This window comes from Gallinula chloropus (assembly GCF_964237585.1).
Source record: "Gallinula chloropus genome assembly, chromosome: 29".
NCBI classification, from domain to species: Eukaryota; Metazoa; Chordata; class Aves; order Gruiformes; family Rallidae; genus Gallinula; species Gallinula chloropus.
In genome coordinates this window covers 569852-587131 of record NC_140114.1, presented here as the reverse complement: position 1 = coordinate 587131, position 17280 = coordinate 569852, and the positions used below count along the sequence as shown (strand labels likewise).

Genomic DNA, 17280 nt, shown 5'->3' with positions numbered 1-17280 from the left:
CGGCCAGGCGGGGGCAGCAGCGCCGGCAGCTCCCGCGGGCTCGGCCTCGACGTGTCCCCCCTGTCTCGACGCCTCGGGGCGGGCGGTCCCCCTGCCTCGACGCCTCGGGCACCCCCCGAGGGCCCGGCCTGCGGCAGCGGCCCGTGCAGAGCGCCCGCGCCTCGGCCCCCGGGCGCTGCGGGCCTGAGGCGAGCGGGCAGCCCGCGCGGGCCTCCGCCATGGGGGACGCGCCCCGGGCCTCCCCTGTCCGCACCGGGCGCCGCGCGGGGCCCGGCCCGGGGCCGTCCCCGCCTCAGGGAGCCGGCGCCCGGCCCAGGGGCCGCTGGCGGGGCCCAGCGCGGGGCGAGGCCGCCGCGCCTCCCCCTGGGGCCCGGCCCCACCTCGGGTGCCGGTCAGACGGGTTCGAGGGCCCGGGCGGCGGAGACGCGGCCTCGCGCAGAGCGCCCGGCCGAGCTCCAGCGCTGCGCGGCCCCGGCCCCGGCCCCATGGCCTCCCGCCGAGCTCCAAGTAAGTCTCGCAGCCAGGGGCGCCCCGTGCCAGCCCCCCCAACCCCCCCCGTGTCCGTGGGGCTGGGGGCGCGGAGCGGGGGGTGGGCAGGGCGGGGGAGGCCGCTGTGGCCGCGCTCGGCCGAGGCCCCGCACCGCCCCGTGCCTCAGTTTCCCCTTGGGAAGGGCAGGACTCTGGGGCCCGGGGGTGGGCGGGCACGCAAGGGGGACGGGATTTTCATACGAGGAGGCTCCTGTGCCCCCCCAGCAACACCTGAGAGGGGCTGGGAGACGGGGATTCGCTGCTCGGAGGGAAACAGGATGAGATTTCCAGCGGGATCTCCTGCTCCGCCGTGGCAGGGGCACCGGGTGGGCTCCTGTGCCCGCCCTGCCGCAGCCACAGCCGCGCTGGCCGGCCCTGCCTTCCCCCGAGGCTCCTACACGGGGCTCACCGGCTCCCCCCGGGTGCTGGGGCTCTGCTGGTGGGACAGAGCCGGGGGGGTGTAGCCGGTTGCAGCTCCGACCCCCTGGGATTGCAGCTCTCAGCCCGCCCGGGGGGTTCGGCCGGGCCGGGAGGCGCTTCCCAGGCTGCCCCGTCGCGCACCCAGCTCTGGGCTCTGCACCCACGCGTGTGGCTGCGCCTGTCCGGCTGCCACTGCCGTGGGCTGGGAGCTGAGGAGACAGAGCCTGGGGCCGCGGGGCTCTGCCTGCTGCTCGCAGTGGGAGGGCAGAGAGGCGAGGGGGGCTCGGGGCCACGTGGTGACGGGGCCGCAGCACCCCAAACCTCCTAATTCCTGCTGGGTTCTGCTCCTTTCTCCTGGTGCAGGGTGAGGAGCAGAAGGGACGGGAGCTCAGGACACTCCAAGCCGCGGGGAGAGTTTCCTGCCAGTGGAGCCGAGCTGCTGAGCCATGGCTGCTGCTGCTGCTGCTGCTGCTGCTGCTGCCGCCCCCGTCCTGCCGCCGGAGGAGGTGACTCTGCTGGAGCTGGGGAAGGGGACCCCGGGTGCCCCCCCGGACAAGGCGCCACCAGACGCGCACCCAGGGGCTGCTGCTGCTGCCACCCTGCCGTGGGACCGGCTCCAGCACAGCACCCAGGCTGAGCCCCAGCCCGAGGAGCCCAAGAGGCGCTCCAGCCCCGAGGGCAGCCCTGAAGCCCCCCAGGAGGCTGCTCCCTCCTCCTCCTCCTCTTCCTCCTCCCCAGCCGAGGCCGAAGATGAGGAAGCCCCCATGCTGCTGCCCCACGTCTTCGTGCCCATCGACCCCCAGTGCATCGAGCGTTCCCCCAGGCAGCAGCAGCAGCAACCGGCCCCCCAGCCCCGGGAGGGGGACAGGGGGGGCTGTGCCCCCCACAGCCCCCGCCAGAAGCAGATCTTCCTGCCCGCGCCCCCCCCGCGCTACAGGGACCCTCTGGGCTTTGAGGGGCGGGTGGCCAAGCCGCCCCCCCGGCCCGGGCCGCGCCGGTGCCCCGGCAGCCTCAGGGCCGTGGCTGCGGCGGGGGCGGCTCTGCTGCTCTGCCCCTGCCTCCTCTACGGGGCTTACGTCTTCCTGCCCTTCGACGCGCCCCTGCTGCCCACCACCGGCTCCCGCCTGGTCTACACCCTGCGCTGCGCCGCCTTCGCCACCCTCCCCATCGTGCTGGGTGAGCTGGAGCCCCTCACACCCCCCACACCCCCCCAAAACCCCCTCCCCAGCCCCGGGGAGCAGAGCCGGGGCTGAGTCCGCCGCAGCTCCCGCTGGCCTGAGCTCCCCCCGCCCTGTGTTCCCCCCTCTCTGCTCCTCCCCCCAGCCCTGCCGGCAGTTTCACCTCCTCTGTCCCCTCCCCTTCCCCCTCTCCAGGCATCATCGTCAGCGGCATCTCCCGCCTCTGCTCCGCTGCCCTGGAGCCGGCCGGGGAGCTGGAGCGGGAGGTGCAGACCCACAGCACCTTCGTCTCCCGGTCCGTCCACCTCTTCATCCTCTACTTCTTCAACATGGCTGTGCTGGCCACCTACCTGCCCCAGGAGGTGCTCAAGCTCATCCCCCTGCTCACAGCTCTTTTTGCTGTCTCCAGGTAAATGTTTTGGGGTTTTTTTTAACCCTTTTTACACCTTTTTCCCTCCACTGTGGCAGCGTCCCAGCTGCAAACTGGGTGTGTCAGGGCTGGGGAACACCCTGCTTCACCCAGTTGTTGGGTGCTGGCCCAGGGGAGGGCTCCATCCTTCACCCTGCTCCCCACATCCCTGCCTGGCAGCCCCTGACTGGGGTCAGCAGCCCAGTGCCAAGTGGGCATCACCCTCCTCTCACCTCTCTGCCCTTCTCCAGGTTGATCTACTGGCTGTCCTACGCCGTGGGCCGCTCCTGCCGTGCCTTTGGCTTCACCATGAGCTTCCTGCCCCTCCTGGCCATGCTGCTCTGGAACCTCTACAGCATGTTTGTCCTGGAGCCCGAGCACCTGCTGGCTGTGGCAGCTCCAAAGCCTGAGGAGGGGTCCAAGGGCAGCGGCCCCAAGCTGCGGTACTGGGGCTGAGGGGTGCCTGGTCCCCAGCTCCCTGCCTGCCTTGGGAGGCCTGGGGCTGAAGGCAGAGCTGAAGGCAGAGCTGAAGGCAGAGCTGAAGGCAGAGCTGAAGGCAGAGCTGGCTGTGCTCTCGCTCCCTGCCTGGGCCTTGGCACCCAGTTTTGCCCCTGGGGCTGGTAGAGCTGTTCAGCTCTGCACAGGGTGGGGGAGTTCCCTGCAGGAGGGGGAGCAGCACCCAGAGCAGCACCCAGTGTCCTTGTGGTGGGTGGGGAGTTGTTTTACCTCTCATCAGCTGCCTTTGTCAAATAAAGCTTCCCCTTTGCCAAGCAGCTCTGTGGCTGGTCTGGGGATGGGGTGGGGGGTGAATTCCCCTGGGAATGAGTGGCTGCTGCCAGGCCTCACAGCTTTGCCTGGAGGATGCCATCACCCAGCCCCAAAATGATGTTTTCCCCCCCAAACTGTCCATCTCCCAGCCCCCCAGCAGCCCCCCATCCTGCTCCTGGCTCCCTGCAGTGGCAGCCTGGCCAGTCCTGCCCAACTTGTCCTTCCTCCTCCTCCCCAAACCAGTTGGCCGGGTAGGAGGGAAGGAGCCCTGCCCTGAGCAGGGATAGGGAGAAGCTGGGCTGGCACCAGGATGGGCACCCAGCCTGCACCCCTGGGGGCACTGGGCACCCCCTCAGGGCTCTGGGCCCCCCTCTGGGGCTTGTCCAGCCCCCATCCCTGGCTGGGACCCAGCCTGAGTTCACGCTGACCCCCTGGCTCCCAGTCCCACAGCACCCAGTCTGTGTGGTTCCTGGGAGCCCCACACCCTTTCATTCCCACAAATCCCAAGAGCCACTCTCCCCCCTCTCACCTTTAACACTCCAGCAGCAAACCACTCTTAGAAACTCACTTTACTTGGTCAAAGATAAATCCACAGTGGAGAACACACCCCCCCAGCACCACCCCCACGTGATGCTGCACCCCTGGGAGCACCCAGCAGGCACAGCCCACGCTTGTCCCGTGGCCTCAAGCACCAGGACAGCATCTCCAGCCCCCCCTGCAGAGCCAGGACAGCATCTCCAGCCCCCCCTGCAGAGCCAGACCCCCAGGACTCACGGGGACCAGAGCTGGAGCTGCTCCTGGTGCACCCACGGGACATCCCTGAGCTCAGCGGCGCCTCCAGAGCAGCACTGGGTCCCTGGTACCAGCAGCTCCAGAGGCACAAAGTGCTTGTGGGGACTGAGGGATCTGTGACCCCCCCACCCCAGAGGGGCTGAGGGGGCTGGTGTGGGCTGGTCCCAGCCCAGCGTGACGCAGCGAGGCACTGGAGCAGTGCTGGTCCCCAGCCCCGTGCTCCTCGCCGGGGCTGAAGCCACCCGAGCAGCCCTGGAGCAGCCCTGGAGCAGCCCTGGAACAGCCCTGGAGCAGCACAGGACAGGGCACAGGACAGGGCCCAGCCAGTGCTGCTGCTGGGTGGCTGTGGGTGCATCAGGGGTGGGTTTATCCCTCAGCAGAAGGGGGATCTTCCCTGGTCAAAGCAGCCCTGACCAGCCTCCCCCAGTCCCTTCCCTTGGCTGGAGGGATGAGGAGAAAGAGAGAAGAAGAAGTGGGGTGAGGATGTGGGGTGTGGGCAGCAGAAGGGAGCAGGACAGAGGGACACACGGTGTGTCCTGTGAGTTGGGACAGTGGGGGGGACAAGAGGCACCACAACCCCTGCAGCGGCCACGGGGGGATCCCAGCAGGGTCCCGGGGGTCTCTGCAGGGCCCGTCCCCCCTCAGTTGATGGGCTCATACTCGGAGTAGCGTTTCCTCTGGACGAAGAGCACCAGGCAGCCTCCCAGCACCAGCAGCAGCAGGGGGGTGCCCAGAGCCACGGCCATGATGGAGATGACAAGGGGGGAGAAGGTGTCCTGGGGAGGCTGCCCGAAGCCCACCAGTGCCGACCTGCGGAGGGGGCGAGATGAGTCGGGCACAGAGGAGGGGGAGCAGCTGCCTCCCCTGGGGGGAGATCTAGAACCTTCCACCCCGAGAGGGGCAGGGGAAGGTTTCCAGGCGAGATCCCACCCAGGGCAGGGCAGAGCCTCCCAGATCAGGGGAAGGGGGGAGGCACCAGACCCCGCTCACCAGCTCAGGTAGCGCGTCCGCTGGTAAACCCCCCCCTCCTCTCCGCCAAAGGAGACGTTGACGGCGCTGACGGCCGCGCCGCCCGCGCGCTGCCCGAAGTAGGCGAGCAGGAGGCTGGAGCTGGGCCAGGTCCAGTTGGCTGCCCGCAGGCTGTGGGGGTGGCACTGGATGCTGTCCTCGCGACGGGGGCTCGGGGAGCCGTAGGCTGTCGCCTTCCACTGCAGGAAGCTGAGCGTGGAGCTGCCGTTCCGGGACCGGGAGACCAGGGAGAGCGTCTGGAGGAGGGGAGAGCGAGGGGAGGGGAGTGAGGGGGAGGAGGAGTTGGGCTCCAGGCCAGGGTGAGCCGTCATAGGCAGCCCACAGGTCACCCCCCACCCCCCAGGCCTCCATCCCCCTCGTTCCTGCAGCAGGAGGGGGTCCCCAAGCCCCTCGTTCCTGCAGCGGGGGGGGGTCCCCAAGGCCCTCGTTCCTGCAGCGGGGGGGGGTCCCCAAGCCCCTCGTTCCTGCAGCAGGGGGGGGTCCCCAAGGCCCTCGTTCCTGCAGCGGGGGGGGGTCCCCAAGGCCCTCGTTCCTGCAGCAGGGGGGGGTCCCCAAGCCCCTCGTTCCTGCAGCGGGGGGGGGTCCCCAAGCCCCTCGTTCCTGCAGCAGGGGGGTCCCCAAGCCCCTCGTTCCTGCAGCAGGGGGGGGTCCCCAAGCCCCTCGTTCCTGCAGCAGGGGGGGTTCCCCAAGCCCCTCGTTCCTGCAGCGGGGGGGGGGGTCCTCAAGCCCCTCGTTCCTGCAGCAGGGGGGTCCCCAAAGCCCCTCGTTCCTGCAGCGGGGGGGGTCCCCAAGCCCCTCGTTCCTGCAGCGGGGGGGGGGGTCCCCAAGCCCCTCGTTCCTGCAGCAGTGGGGGGGTCCCCAAGCCCCTCGTTCCTGCAGCAGGGGGGTGCCCAAGCCCCTCGTTCCTGCAGCAGGGGGGGGGGGGGGGTCCCCAAGCCCAGTGCTCAGCCCTCACCTCAAAGATGGTGGGAGTGTACTCGTCGTCGATGGAGCGCCCCGAGCGCAGCTCCCGCACCACCCCTGCCTCCTCCACCGCCACCACCTCCAGCGCAAACCGGGAGCTGTTGCCTCGTGGGGCCACCCCAGCCAGGACAAACTCCACCTTGGAGCTGTTCGCTGTGTGCAGGAGGCTGGGCAGGGGCCCGTCGCGGCCACCGGCCTCGTAGGCCGTCACCTGCAGAGGACACGGGTCACCGGGGCAGCAAAGCCACCCTGGAGCAGGGTCCCCTCTCGGGAAGCTGCTCGGGGCAGGATTTGCCCCCGGGGACCCACCCGAAAGGCCAGGGTGCCGTTGGAGAAGCTGCTGCCGGGGTCGGTGGCCGGGACACCCCTGAGCTCGGCGGTCAGGGCCGTGTGGTTCAGGGTGTGGTTGAGGCTGCCCCAGGAGAAGGCAGCCAGGTCGTACGTGGGGTAGAAGAGCTCTCCCCCTGGTTCAGCCTCGCTGTACTCAAACACCTGAGGGAGAAGGGAGAGGAGCTCAGAAACCAGGCGGGGTTCAGCAATACCAGTGGGGAGTCTGGCCCCTGGGGAGGAATCACTGCTGGGATCAGGACAGGCTGGGGGAGCTGCTGGGGGGGAGCTCTGGGGAGAAGGACCTGGGGGTGCTGGTCGGTGACAGGGTGGCCATGAGCCAGCAGTGTGTCCTGGGGGCTGAGAGAGACAAGGGGATCCTGGGGGCATCAGGAGGAGTGTGGGCAGCAGGTGACAGGAGGGGATCCTCGGGGCAGCTCTCCCAGAGCAGCACAACCCCCCCCCAGTGGCACAACCCCCCCCCCAGCAGCACACCCCCCCCCCCCAGCAGCACAACCCCCCCCCCTAGCAGCACAAACCCCCCCCCCCAGCAGCACAACCCCCCCCAGCAGCACAACCCTCCCCAGCGGCACCTTGGTGAAGACAAGAGCAGCCGAGTAGGTGACGCTGCCGGGGGGGTCGATCCAGACGGCCCCCGCGGGGTCAGGGGACAGCAGCCGGGTCCAGTTGACGCGCAGGGCGCTGGTCCTGCTCCCCGAGGCCACCAGCAGCACGGCGGGGGCCCCGATGCTGCTCCACACGTAGTGCAGGGAGTCGCGGGGCCCCACCGCCCGCACGTGGAGCAGGTTGACGGCCGAGCCGTTCCAGCCGGGGTTGTACTGCAAAGACACCTGCGGAGAGGCCGCGGGCGCTCAGCACCCCCGGCCCAGCCCAGCCCCAGCGTCCTGCTTAGGACACGGGGCCCGGCTTCCCCCCCCAGCCCTGCCGGGCCCCAGGGGCGCTGAGCCAGCCCGGGCCGCGTTCCGCAGCCGCCTGTTTCCCAACAGCTTCCCGGCCGCGAGCAGCTTCCTGCGGCGGCCGCAGCGGCTCAGGACACGGGGCGGGAAGAGGGGAGCGGAGCCGGGCGGCAGCGGGCTGGGGGCGCCGGGCTCGGGGGACCCACAGCGCCGGGAGCCCCGCGGGAGCCGCCGTCCCCCCCCCCCCGCCGCCGGGACGCGGTCGGGCCGAGCCCTGGGGCTCGCCGCAGCACCAGCCCTGACCCGGGGCGGCCGCTCCGGCCCCGCTCCCGCTCCCGCCCCACTGCCCCCCTGCCCCCCCCAGCCCCGGGACCCCCCCCCCAGCCCCGGGCCCCCTCCCCAGCCCCCCGCACCTGGCGGCCGCTCCCGCCCGGCCCCGCGGCCCGGCCGCTCCCCGCCAGCAGCAGCAGCAGCGGCGGCAGCACCAGCGCCGCCATGATGGACCCGCGGTCACGTGACGCGCCGGCCCCGCCCCTTAAAGGCGCCGCCGCTCCGGGCGCAGCGCGGGCCGAGGGGAGGGGCCGGGGGGCTGGGGAGGGGGTTTGGGGGGAGGGGGTTTGGGGGGCCCTGTCCCACCACACGCCGCAGCAAACGCACCCCCAGGCTGAGAGCAGAGAGTTTATTTCTGAAAGGAAGGGGAAGAGGAAGGTGCAGGCTGCAGGTGGAGGGGGCAGGGGCTGCGTGACCCCCCCACAGCCCCCTCCCCACCCACAAGCTCGTCCCAGCGTGGGGGGGGCTCAGCCCCTCAGTCCTGGGCGGGCTCAGGGGCGGGGGGCTGCTGCTTGCTCTGCTCATCCCCCTTCTTCTTGTGGCCCGAGACGATGTCGTCGATGCGCAGGAGGAGAACGGCCGTCTGGGGAGAGAACAGCCCCGGGGGGGGGCTCAGCACACAGAGGGACCCCAGAGCCCGGCTCCTCCCCACCAGTCACCCCCTACCTCCCACTAAACAACTCCCAGCACAGCAGAGGGGGTGCCCACGGGGAGTGGGGGGGAGCGGGGGGGGCCAGCCCGGGATGCCCCAGGGGAAGGGTCCCCCCTTCACCCCCTGCCCCTCACCTACCCCTGAGAAGCTGCTCCCAGAGGATCAGAAACGGGCCCCTCAAAGCCCCACAGCTGGGCACTGGGGGTGCCCTGTCCCCCACCAGCAGTTGGGGTACCTCCCACCCCCCCAGGGGAGCGGGGACACCCCCCTCACCTCCACAGCAGTTTTGTAGGTCTGCAGCTTGACAGCCAAAGGCTCCCAGATCCCCAGGTCCTTCATGTCCACCAAGGCGCCGGTCTCGCCGTCCACGCCCCAGGACTGGCTGCCTTCCTGGGTGTGTTTGGCCTGGAGGGGCAGAGACAGGGCAGCACAGAGAGAGGAGGGACCAGGTCACCTTCTGCACGCCCCAAGCTGCCCAGCAGCTCAGCAGAGCAGCAGAGGGCACCAGAACGGTCTCAGTTTTGGAGTACAGACGACAGACTGGACTCTATCAGCTGTACTCTGGTGTTCTTCCCCATCCAACCCACTCTCAAGGGAAGATCTTGACTTTTTTCACCCTCAGGGTTTTGTTTTTAAGCTTTGGTCCCTCAAACAAGCTTCTGAAGCCCTTCTCCACCCTTTGAGACTGGGCAGAGAACTTCAGGGAAGGCATCTGCAGCCCCCCCACCCCAAAAAGCACTGAAGCCCCTCAGCAGAGCCCTGGCCACATCTCCACCACTCTCACACACCCCTGAAGCAGGTCCCCACCCCTCAAAAGCCACCCCCAAGGGAGCCGAGAGGTGATGGATGGAAAGGGTGAGACGCAGCAGGAAGGGGAGAGGGGTTCTGGCTGCCCCCAGCCCCAGCACCTTACCCTGAGCGAGGTCAGCACGCGGATGGTGCTGGCGCCGCAGTTCTGGATCAGCGTCCTGGGAATGACCTCCAGAGCCTGGGCCACGGCGCGGTAGGGCCACTGCTCCACGCCGGTCATGGCCTTGGACTTCTCGGTGAGCGCCTGTGCCACGGCCATCTCGGTGGCGCCGCCGCCCGGCACCAGCTGCGGGTCCAGCAGCACGTTGCGACAGACCTGCATGGCGTCCTGCAGGTTCCGCTCCACCTCCTGCAAGCGGCACAGCGCCGGCTGCAGCCACCGCACAGCAGCACCCGCGGCGCGCGCGGCTGTCACACTGCGGGACAGCGCGCTGAGAGGGGGGGATCGTGGGAATACAGCCTGGGATGGGCTGGGAGGGACCCCAAGGGTCCCAGAGCCCCAACCCCCTGCCACAGGCAGGGACACCAACCTCCAGCCCTGGAGCTACACAGGGTTGCCCAGGGCCCCATCCAACCTGGCCTTGAACACCCCCAGGGATGGGGCACCCACCCCCTCTCTGGGCAGCCCCTTCCAGCCCCTCACCACTCTCTCTGCACAGAACTTCCCCCCAATCTCTCCTCTCACCCTTCCCTCCTCCAGCTTCACCCCATCCCTCTTGTCCTGCCATTATCCACCCTTTAACAAGCTGATTCCCCTCCTGTTCCTCTGCTCCCTTCAGGGACTGGGGGGCTGCAGTGAGGTCCCCCCACAGCCTTCTCTTCTCCAGGCTGCCCCAGCCCAGCTCCCTCAGCCTCTCTCCATGGGGAGCTGCTCCAGCCCTCTGAGCATCCCCAGGGCTCCTCTGAACTCGGTTTCAGCTCCATTTGTGCACAAAGGAGAAGCAACTCCCACCCAGAAGGTATCTGGGACAGGAGGGGAAGCAGAACAAGGAGTAACTTACTGCTAGGATCTCCTTGCTGGCTCCCCTCAGGACGATGGTGCAAGCCTTGGGCTCTTTGCAATCAGTGATGAAGGCAAAATACTCATCCCCTATTTTTTTCACTTCGAAGAGCCTGGCTCCTGTTCCCACGTCCTCCTCCCGCAGCTCATCCGTGCGGCTCACGATACGAGCTCCACAGGCCCTGCAGCACCAACACCAGCAAGTCAGATGCTACCAGGAAAGGACTGGGGAGGGGAGAAGAGAAAGGTGCTGCAGGCAGCACGCAGGGGCTGTGAGGGGAGGGGGGTACCTGGCAATCCTGTTGTTGTCTGTCTTCCTCACCCTGCGGATGGCCGTGATGTTGGCTCTCATCAGGTAGTGCTGGGCCAAGTCTGAAATGGGGGTTGTGCCATTTTAGTGATGAATCAGCTGTAGCACAAGCAGCTCAACACATCATAGAACCACAGAATCATAGAGTGGGCTGGGTTGGGAAGGACCCCAAGGATCCCAGAGCTCCAACCCCCTGCCACAGGCAGGGACACCAACCTCCAGGCCTGGAGCTACACAAGGTTGCCCAGGGTCCCATCCAGCCTAGCCTTCAGGACCCTGTCTCTGGGCAGCCTGTTCCAGCCCCTCACCACTCTCTCTGCAAAGAACTTCCCCCTAACAGCTAATTTAAACCTTCTTTTAAACATCCTTAACTTAAAAAGGGTTATGGAAAGCAACATCTAAGTGTAGTTTGTTAAAGCTGCAAGGCAAGATCACAGAGCAGCTCCTCAGGGTGTGACACTCATCCCCATTCGTGTTTTGTTGTTGTTTCCAAACACTGGGAAAGGAAAATGTTATTCTAAGTGTTGGTGTTGACAGGGAAAGCTCAGGAACTGAGGGCAGAGCCTGCAGTGCAGAACCAGTTGCTAGAAAGCTGAAAACCAAACCAAAAATCAAGCCAGGGTGATGATGTCACACATCGGGCTGGGGGGGCTGAGTTGGGTTTTTCCCCAAGTGGAGCAGTTACCACAGGGTGAACCTGATGATGGTGATTCAGCAGAGAGCAGATCACAGGTGTTATTACCAGAAATCCCTTTCTCTGTGATGACCAGGTCAGGCTTGACTCTCATCAGGTCCTCACAGATCTGCTGGATGTACTCTTCCTCCATCTGCAGGATGCGGGCGAAGTCTTCCTCACGCGTTATCTCAATGTCCGTCTGCACAGGGGGAGGTGGAACATCTTACTCACTGCACTACTCCACGGAGTTAAGGCACAGATCCCCTGGCTGGAGTGAGCCTAACTCCTCTGGGGGAGAGTTAAGCAGAGCTACTCAGTGCAAACCATCAATCCAACTCATCAAGTTGGCCCTTGGTGTTAATTAAAGCACTGAAAGGCTCGGCTGCTGGGCACCCCTCAGACACCACAGCTGCTGCAGTGAGGAGAAGCACTGCAGCCTGGACTGCATGTGGCCACCTTCTTAATCCAGGGTACTAGCAACCCACATGGGGGCTGAGTCCCCTTCCCTGGGGGTGTTTAAAACAAGGGCAGATGAGGTGCTCAGGGACCTGGTTCAGCACAGGATGGGAATGGTTGGACTTGGTGATTTTAAAGGGCTTTTCCAGCCTGGTGATTCTGTGTGAAAGGTCTCCAAGTCAGAGAACACCTTGTGCTGCTCATGCTTTTAACTAGTGGCTTTTTCACTAGTCTGAAATCAAAAGCTGCAGATATAGAGTCAGAGAATCACAGAATCCCAGACTGGGCTGGGTTGGGAGGGACCCCAAGGGTCCCAGAGCTCCAACCCCCTGCCACAGGCAGGGACACCAACCTCCAGGCCTGGAGCTACACAAGGTTGCCCAGGGCCCCAGCCAACCTGGCCCTGAACACCCCCAGGGACGGGGCACCCACCCCCTCTCTGGGCAGCCCCTTCCAGCCCCTAACAGGAGCTGCTTTACCTGGCTCTCTCCCTTCTTGTACTCTAGAGAACAATCCAGGAGGACGATGCGGGGGTTCTTGATGAGGCGCCGCATTCTGGGGTGAGTTACGTCTTTATTCACCATGATCCCACGCAGAACACAGGAGTCTTCACTAAAACCACCTGGAATCTGAGACACACAACAAAGGGGGGAGAAAAGGAAAGCAATCAGTCCCTGTAACCTGTGCCTCTGTGCTCCTGGAACTCTCCTGAGCAACCACGATGCATCCAGGTCACGATTCCAGCTGAGGTTAAGAGCACCCTGAGTTCAATCGAGTGAAGAGCCACAGAGCAGCTCAGGAAACAGGTCAGGAGGATGGAAACAACCAGATTATCTTTTTGGCAAGTCATAGATAGAATCCCAGACTGGGATGGGTGGGGAAGGGACCCCAAGGGTCCCAGAGCTCCAGCCCCCTGCCACAGGCAGGGACACCAACCTCCAGCCCTGGAGCTACACAAGGTTGCCCAGGGCCCCATCCAACCTGGCCTTGGACACCCCCAGGGACGGGGCACCCACCCCCTCTCTGGGCAGCCCCTTCCAGCCCCTCACCACTCTCTCTGCACAGAACTTCCCCCCAATCTCTCCTCTCCCCCTTCCCTCCTCCAGCTTCACCCCATCCCCCTTGTCCTGCCAGTGGAAGAGCTGAAGCCCCTGCCTGTGCTCTTCACTGGAAACCAGCACACCTGAGACCACCAACCTCCCAGCAGGCACCAGTGCAGCACGAGGAAGGGGCCACAGTGCCCAGAAGCAGCAGTTCAGGGACACACTCACCTTTTCCACTTTAGCATACTTTTTAATATCAATTTCCTTCCTGCCATTCTCCTCGAACTCCACGGTTCTGACAGCATCCAGGGCGATGCTGCAGGCCAGCTCACACCACCTGTTGATTGCCTTGGTGTTGATGGCGCTTTTGATGATCTTCAGCATCATCTCTTTGTTGTTGACATCCACTGGAGTCCTGACACAAGGGGAAGGGCCAACCTGGAAGTTACTCCAGGCTACAAACGACTCATAATCCCCCTCAAAGTCCCTCTCCAGTTGTATTTGACTGACCCAACAGGGGCCCCACATCCCTCCCCTCTAATCCCCCTCCCCAGCCCCACATCCCTCCCCTCTAATCCCCCCTCCCCAGCCCCACATCCCTCCCCTCTAATCCCCCTCCCCAGCCCCACACCTACCCAATTTTCTTCAGGATGCTGACCATGTCATCCAGAGCCTTTCGATAGGCCCCGATGATCACAGTTGGGTGCATCTGCTGCTCCAGGAAGTGTTCAGCCACAGAGAGCATCTCTCCAGCTAAAACAACAACAAAACCCATCAAAATCCACCAGGTAAGTCAGGAGAACGATCAACAGTGAAGACAGGACAGCAGCAGAGCAGACAGAAAGGACCTCCAGCCAGGAAGTGAGCTCCAATGTCATCCAAACCCTTCTTTGTGCTTACCTGAGTGCCTTACATGACATTCCTCCCCTCTAATTCCCCCCCCAGCCCCACATCCCTCCCCTCTAATCCCCCCCAAGCCCCACATCCCTCCCCTTGTGCTTACCTGAGTGCCTTACATGACTTTCCAGAGCACAGAGCTCATCACCTAAGGGCTAATGAACCTGATGTTCACTTCCACAGTCAAAATAACTCACCCACATCAATTTTAGGATTGGCAAATAATTAATCTCTCCCTCATTATATGGCTCTGATGAGCTGAAAAGGGCAAACTCCAGCCTCAAGCCTTCACAAAGCCTCCAGCTCCTGCACCCCCCTCACCAAGGATGATGACAGACGTGGTCCCATCCCCGACCTCCTCATCCTGCGTCCGGCTGATCTCGATCATGGATTTTGCAGCTGGATGCTGGACTTGAATCTGTGCAGGAGGGAGGGGGCTTGTGTCAGGGTATGAGAGCTGCAGCTTCTCAGGGGAACAAATCCCACACTTCAAACAACCCAAGACATCCTGCAGAGATTGTTTTCTCCCTCAGCCTCTCTCCATGGGGAGCTGCTCCAGCCCCTTGAGCATCCCCAGGGCTCCTCTGACCCCTCTCCACCAGCCCCACATCTTCCTGGTGCTGGGCCCCAGCTCTGGGCACAGGACTCCAGCTGGGGCCTCCCCAGGGCAGAGAGGAGGAAAAGGATTTACTGGAAGTATTTAATCCCTCTCCAGTGAGCACCCTGCTTGGTTCTGACTGGGTGCTGCCTCTTGGGAGGGAAGACAAAACACCCCAGTCCCCCTGGCAGGCACAGAACCGCATCCTGGCAGATCAGGAGTCGTGTGTTGAGCAAGAGAACCCTCTGGAAGGAACTCACTTCTCTAAGAATAGCATTGCCATCGTTGGTCATCACAATCCCACCCATGGGGTCCAAAAGCATCTGCAAGCAGAGGAGGAGAGAAGTGCTCAGTACCCCACAGGGTGCTCCCAGCCCGCGCACAGCGCGGGTGGCTCAGCTGGGTTCTCACCTTCATCATTGCCCTTGGTCCTAAACACGTCCTGATGATGTCAGCAATGGTCTAGGAGGAATCACAGAACAAGAGGGGTGATGTAATGCAGGAGGACATCAAAACGCCCCAAAATCCTAGAATCACACAGTGCTTTGGGTTGGAAGAGACATTAAAGCCCATCTAGTTCCACCCCCTGCCATGGGCAGGGACACCTTCACCAGCCCAGGCTGCCCAAAGCCTCATCCAGCCCGGCCTTGAGCACCCCCAGGGATGGGGCTTCCACCCCCTCTCTGGACAGCCCCTTCCAGCCCCTCACCACCCCCAGAGGGAAGAATCTCCTCCTGAGGCCTAGTCTGACCCTGCCCTCTGTCAGCTGGAAGCCACTGTGCTGTCACTGCACTCCCTGGTGAGCTGTCCCTCTCCCACCTTCCTGCAGGAGCCCCTGAAGTACTGGACAAGCCCAACTCTCAGGCTCAGGAGAGATGCTCCAGCTCCTGGTCATCCTGTGGCCTCCTCTGCACTCACCCCAACTGCTCCATGTCATCCCTGTACTGGGGACCCCAGAGCTGGCTGCAGCCTGTATGAAACAAGGAGGTGTGGGTCTGCCTGAGGGTGGGGAGGCTCTTCAGAGGGGTCTGGACAGGCTGGACCCATGGGCTGAGGTTGAACAAGGCCAAGTGCAGAGTGCTGCACATGGGACACAACCACCCCAGGCAGCTCCAGGCTGGGGGAGACTGGCTGGAGAGCTGTCAGGAGAGAAGGACCTGGGGGTGCTGGGTGGCTGCAGGATGAACAGGAGCCAGCAGTGTGCCCAGGGGCCAGGAAAGCCAAGGGCAGCCTGGCTCTGGGGTCTGGGGGAGTAGCACAGGTTGGCTGGACTCCATCCCAAATGTCTTCCCAACCTGGTGATTCTGAGCAGCCACAGTGACATTCATGGGGTGCAGCAGCAGGTAGGGCCTGTGCAGGAATTGCACTGGCACCATGACAAGTTACATTAATGAATTCACTGTATCTAAATCAATGCCCAAATTTAAAGCATTCTCAGATTTTGCAGAGAAAGATGGTTTGGTGCACTAAACCCCCCACCTCCAGCTACACCACACCTGCTGCTGTAACACTGAAAAGCCATTTTCTACCTTCCCTCTGCTCTGGATTCACAGAGACAAGAGGGGACACACTTCAGATCCACCCCTCCCCCTTCAACACACATAACCACACACAGGTACCTTAGCAGCAGTGATGTTCCCAGTCTGGACCTTCCTTCCAGACTCACGTTTCATATTCTGACCTAAAGCACAAAGAAACAACCCAAAATATTAACACAGAATGCAACTTCAATCTGCCCCTATCAGGGAGCCCAAAACTGCAGCCCAGTCACACACACCCTACACATGACCAGTGTAAACTCTAAATGAAGAGTTTACAGTAGAAATACTGCAGCCACTGGGGGAAAAAAGGATGTTCAGAGAGGAGGATGAGTGAAAAATGGTGTTTCTTGTATTATAACAGAATCCTCTGGCACAGGGTGAGCAGCCAACGCTGTGGGAAGGGGCTGCCCCTCAGGGTCTCCAGGCTTGGTGCTGCTGTTCCTTTATTACAAGCCTGAACGGGGTGAGCAGCGATTTCTCCCAGGAGAGGACGCTTGTGCAGGGAGATGTGGCCAGAACAAAAGGAAGCAACGGTAAAAGGAGCAGGGAGAATAAGGGAGCAGGGCTACAGGAACGGAGCCCTGGGCAAACAGCCCGTCTGCTGGGGCAACGCTGAGTGGAGCCCACGGAGAGATGGGCGTGAAACACCCAAATACGGGGGAAAACCCCCCAGACCCCTCGGGAAATCGCCTGTCGGGTGGGGAGAGAATCTGCAGCGCCAGGGGCTGTAACGGGCCCGCACAGAGCAACGCGCTGAGGAACAGGCGGGAGGAACAGGGCTGTGAGACCCCGAGCTCTGCCGGGACAGGCTTAAAGCGGAGCGGGGGCTGCGACCCCCACCCACCCCCCGAGACCTCCCGCGCACGGAGCGACCCGGGGCCACGGCCCGGGGGGAGGGATGGGGGGGATGGGGGGTGGGCACGGCCCCGGGGGGAGGGAGGGAGGGGATGGGGGGTGGGCAGGGCCCCGGGGGGAGGGAGGGGATGGAGGGGATGGGGGGTGGGCACGGCCTGTCAGGGATGGGCGGCGGCTGGGGAGAGGCAGCGACAGGGGGCGAGGGGGGTGGGAAGCTCAGGGCGTGCCGGGGGCCAGCGGGGCCGCCCGGGGCAGAGGGACCCCCGGGGACAGGGACCCCCCGGGGACGGGGACCCCCCGGGGACGGGGACCCCGGCGCGGCCCGTGAGGGACCCGCCGGGCGCGAGGGGCCCCAACATGGCGGCGGGAGGCCGCCCCCCGCCCCCTCCCCGCCGGGCCGGCCGGCGGCGACACTCACTGAGCACAAGGACGGGGCGCGGACCCATCATCGCGGCGGCGGCGGCTCGACCCCGGCACCCGGCGCGGAACCTTCTGGAGACAGCGACGGCCAGGCGGCCACCCCGAGAACTGCCGCCTCACCGCGCCGCCACACCCTACCCCGCCTGCCCCCGGCAGCGGCCAATCCCGCTGCGCTCCGCGGGGCCGGCGCCCAATAAGAAGGCAGCGCCCCGCCCCTCTCCCCCCCTCCCGGCGCTTAGAGTAAGTTCGGGTGAGAAGTCATGCCTGGGCGCATGGCCCCGCCTGGTACTGCGCATGCGCGGGCTGCCGGCACTGCGCGTGTGGGGCGGGCGGGCTCAGCGGGCGGATGCGGAGGGGTCGG

At 64.8% G+C, this 17280-nt stretch overlaps 3 protein-coding genes across 3 annotated transcripts; 1 reads left to right on the top strand and 2 right to left on the bottom strand.

Moving 5' to 3' along the window:
- The first annotated feature begins 399 nt into the window (after nucleotides 1-399).
- On the top strand, nucleotides 400-3296 carry TMEM79 (transmembrane protein 79). The gene is made up of 4 exons (XM_084276775.1): nucleotides 400-507; nucleotides 1312-2124; nucleotides 2322-2535; nucleotides 2787-3296. The coding sequence occupies exons 2-4, from the start codon at nucleotides 1395-1397 to the stop codon at nucleotides 2989-2991; spliced, it is 1149 nt and encodes a 382-aa protein (XP_084132901.1). The 5' UTR covers nucleotides 400-507; nucleotides 1312-1394; the 3' UTR covers nucleotides 2992-3296.
- Nucleotides 3297-3859: 563 nt separating this feature from the next.
- Nucleotides 3860-7828, bottom strand: GLMP (glycosylated lysosomal membrane protein; the record flags this gene model as incomplete). The annotated part of the gene is made up of 6 exons (XM_084276646.1): nucleotides 3860-4905; nucleotides 5086-5360; nucleotides 6080-6298; nucleotides 6397-6579; nucleotides 7008-7265; nucleotides 7817-7828. The coding sequence occupies 6 exons, from the start codon at nucleotides 7826-7828 to the stop codon at nucleotides 4737-4739; spliced, it is 1116 nt and encodes a 371-aa protein (XP_084132772.1). The 3' UTR covers nucleotides 3860-4736.
- Nucleotides 7829-7996: 168 nt separating this feature from the next.
- CCT3 (chaperonin containing TCP1 subunit 3) lies at nucleotides 7997-17045 on the bottom strand. The gene is made up of 14 exons (XM_084276801.1): nucleotides 16918-17045; nucleotides 15723-15784; nucleotides 14515-14565; nucleotides 14364-14426; nucleotides 13827-13923; nucleotides 13244-13361; nucleotides 12837-13023; nucleotides 12045-12194; nucleotides 11176-11308; nucleotides 10414-10495; nucleotides 10125-10305; nucleotides 9227-9472; nucleotides 8587-8718; nucleotides 7997-8244 (listed from the first exon to the last, which is right to left on the bottom strand). Exons 1-14 carry the CDS (start codon nucleotides 16946-16948, stop codon nucleotides 8137-8139), a joined length of 1641 nt encoding a protein of 546 aa, XP_084132927.1. The 5' UTR covers nucleotides 16949-17045; the 3' UTR covers nucleotides 7997-8136.
- Between the last annotated feature and the right edge of the window lie 235 nt (nucleotides 17046-17280).

Bases quoted from the DNA above. Each gene is read 5' to 3' on its own strand.
- TMEM79 (XM_084276775.1), top strand. From the start codon at position 1,395: ATGGCTGCTGCTGCTGCTGCTGCTGCTGCTGCTGCCGCCCCCGTCCTG. The intron at 2,125-2,321 runs GTGAGCTGGAGC...CCCCCTCTCCAG, and splicing joins CACCCTCCCCATCGTGCTGG to GCATCATCGTCAGCGGCATC. The intron at 2,536-2,786 runs GTAAATGTTTTG...GCCCTTCTCCAG, and splicing joins GCTCTTTTTGCTGTCTCCAG to GTTGATCTACTGGCTGTCCT.
- CCT3 (XM_084276801.1), bottom strand. From the start codon at position 16,948: ATGATGGGTCCGCGCCCCGTCCTTGTGCTCA. The intron at 14,566-15,722 runs GTACCTGTGTGT...GATTCCTCCTAG, and splicing joins GGAACATCACTGCTGCTAAG to ACCATTGCTGACATCATCAG. The intron at 8,719-9,226 runs GTAAGGTGCTGG...CTGCCCCTCCAG, and splicing joins GCGTGCTGACCTCGCTCAGG to GCCAAACACACCCAGGAAGG.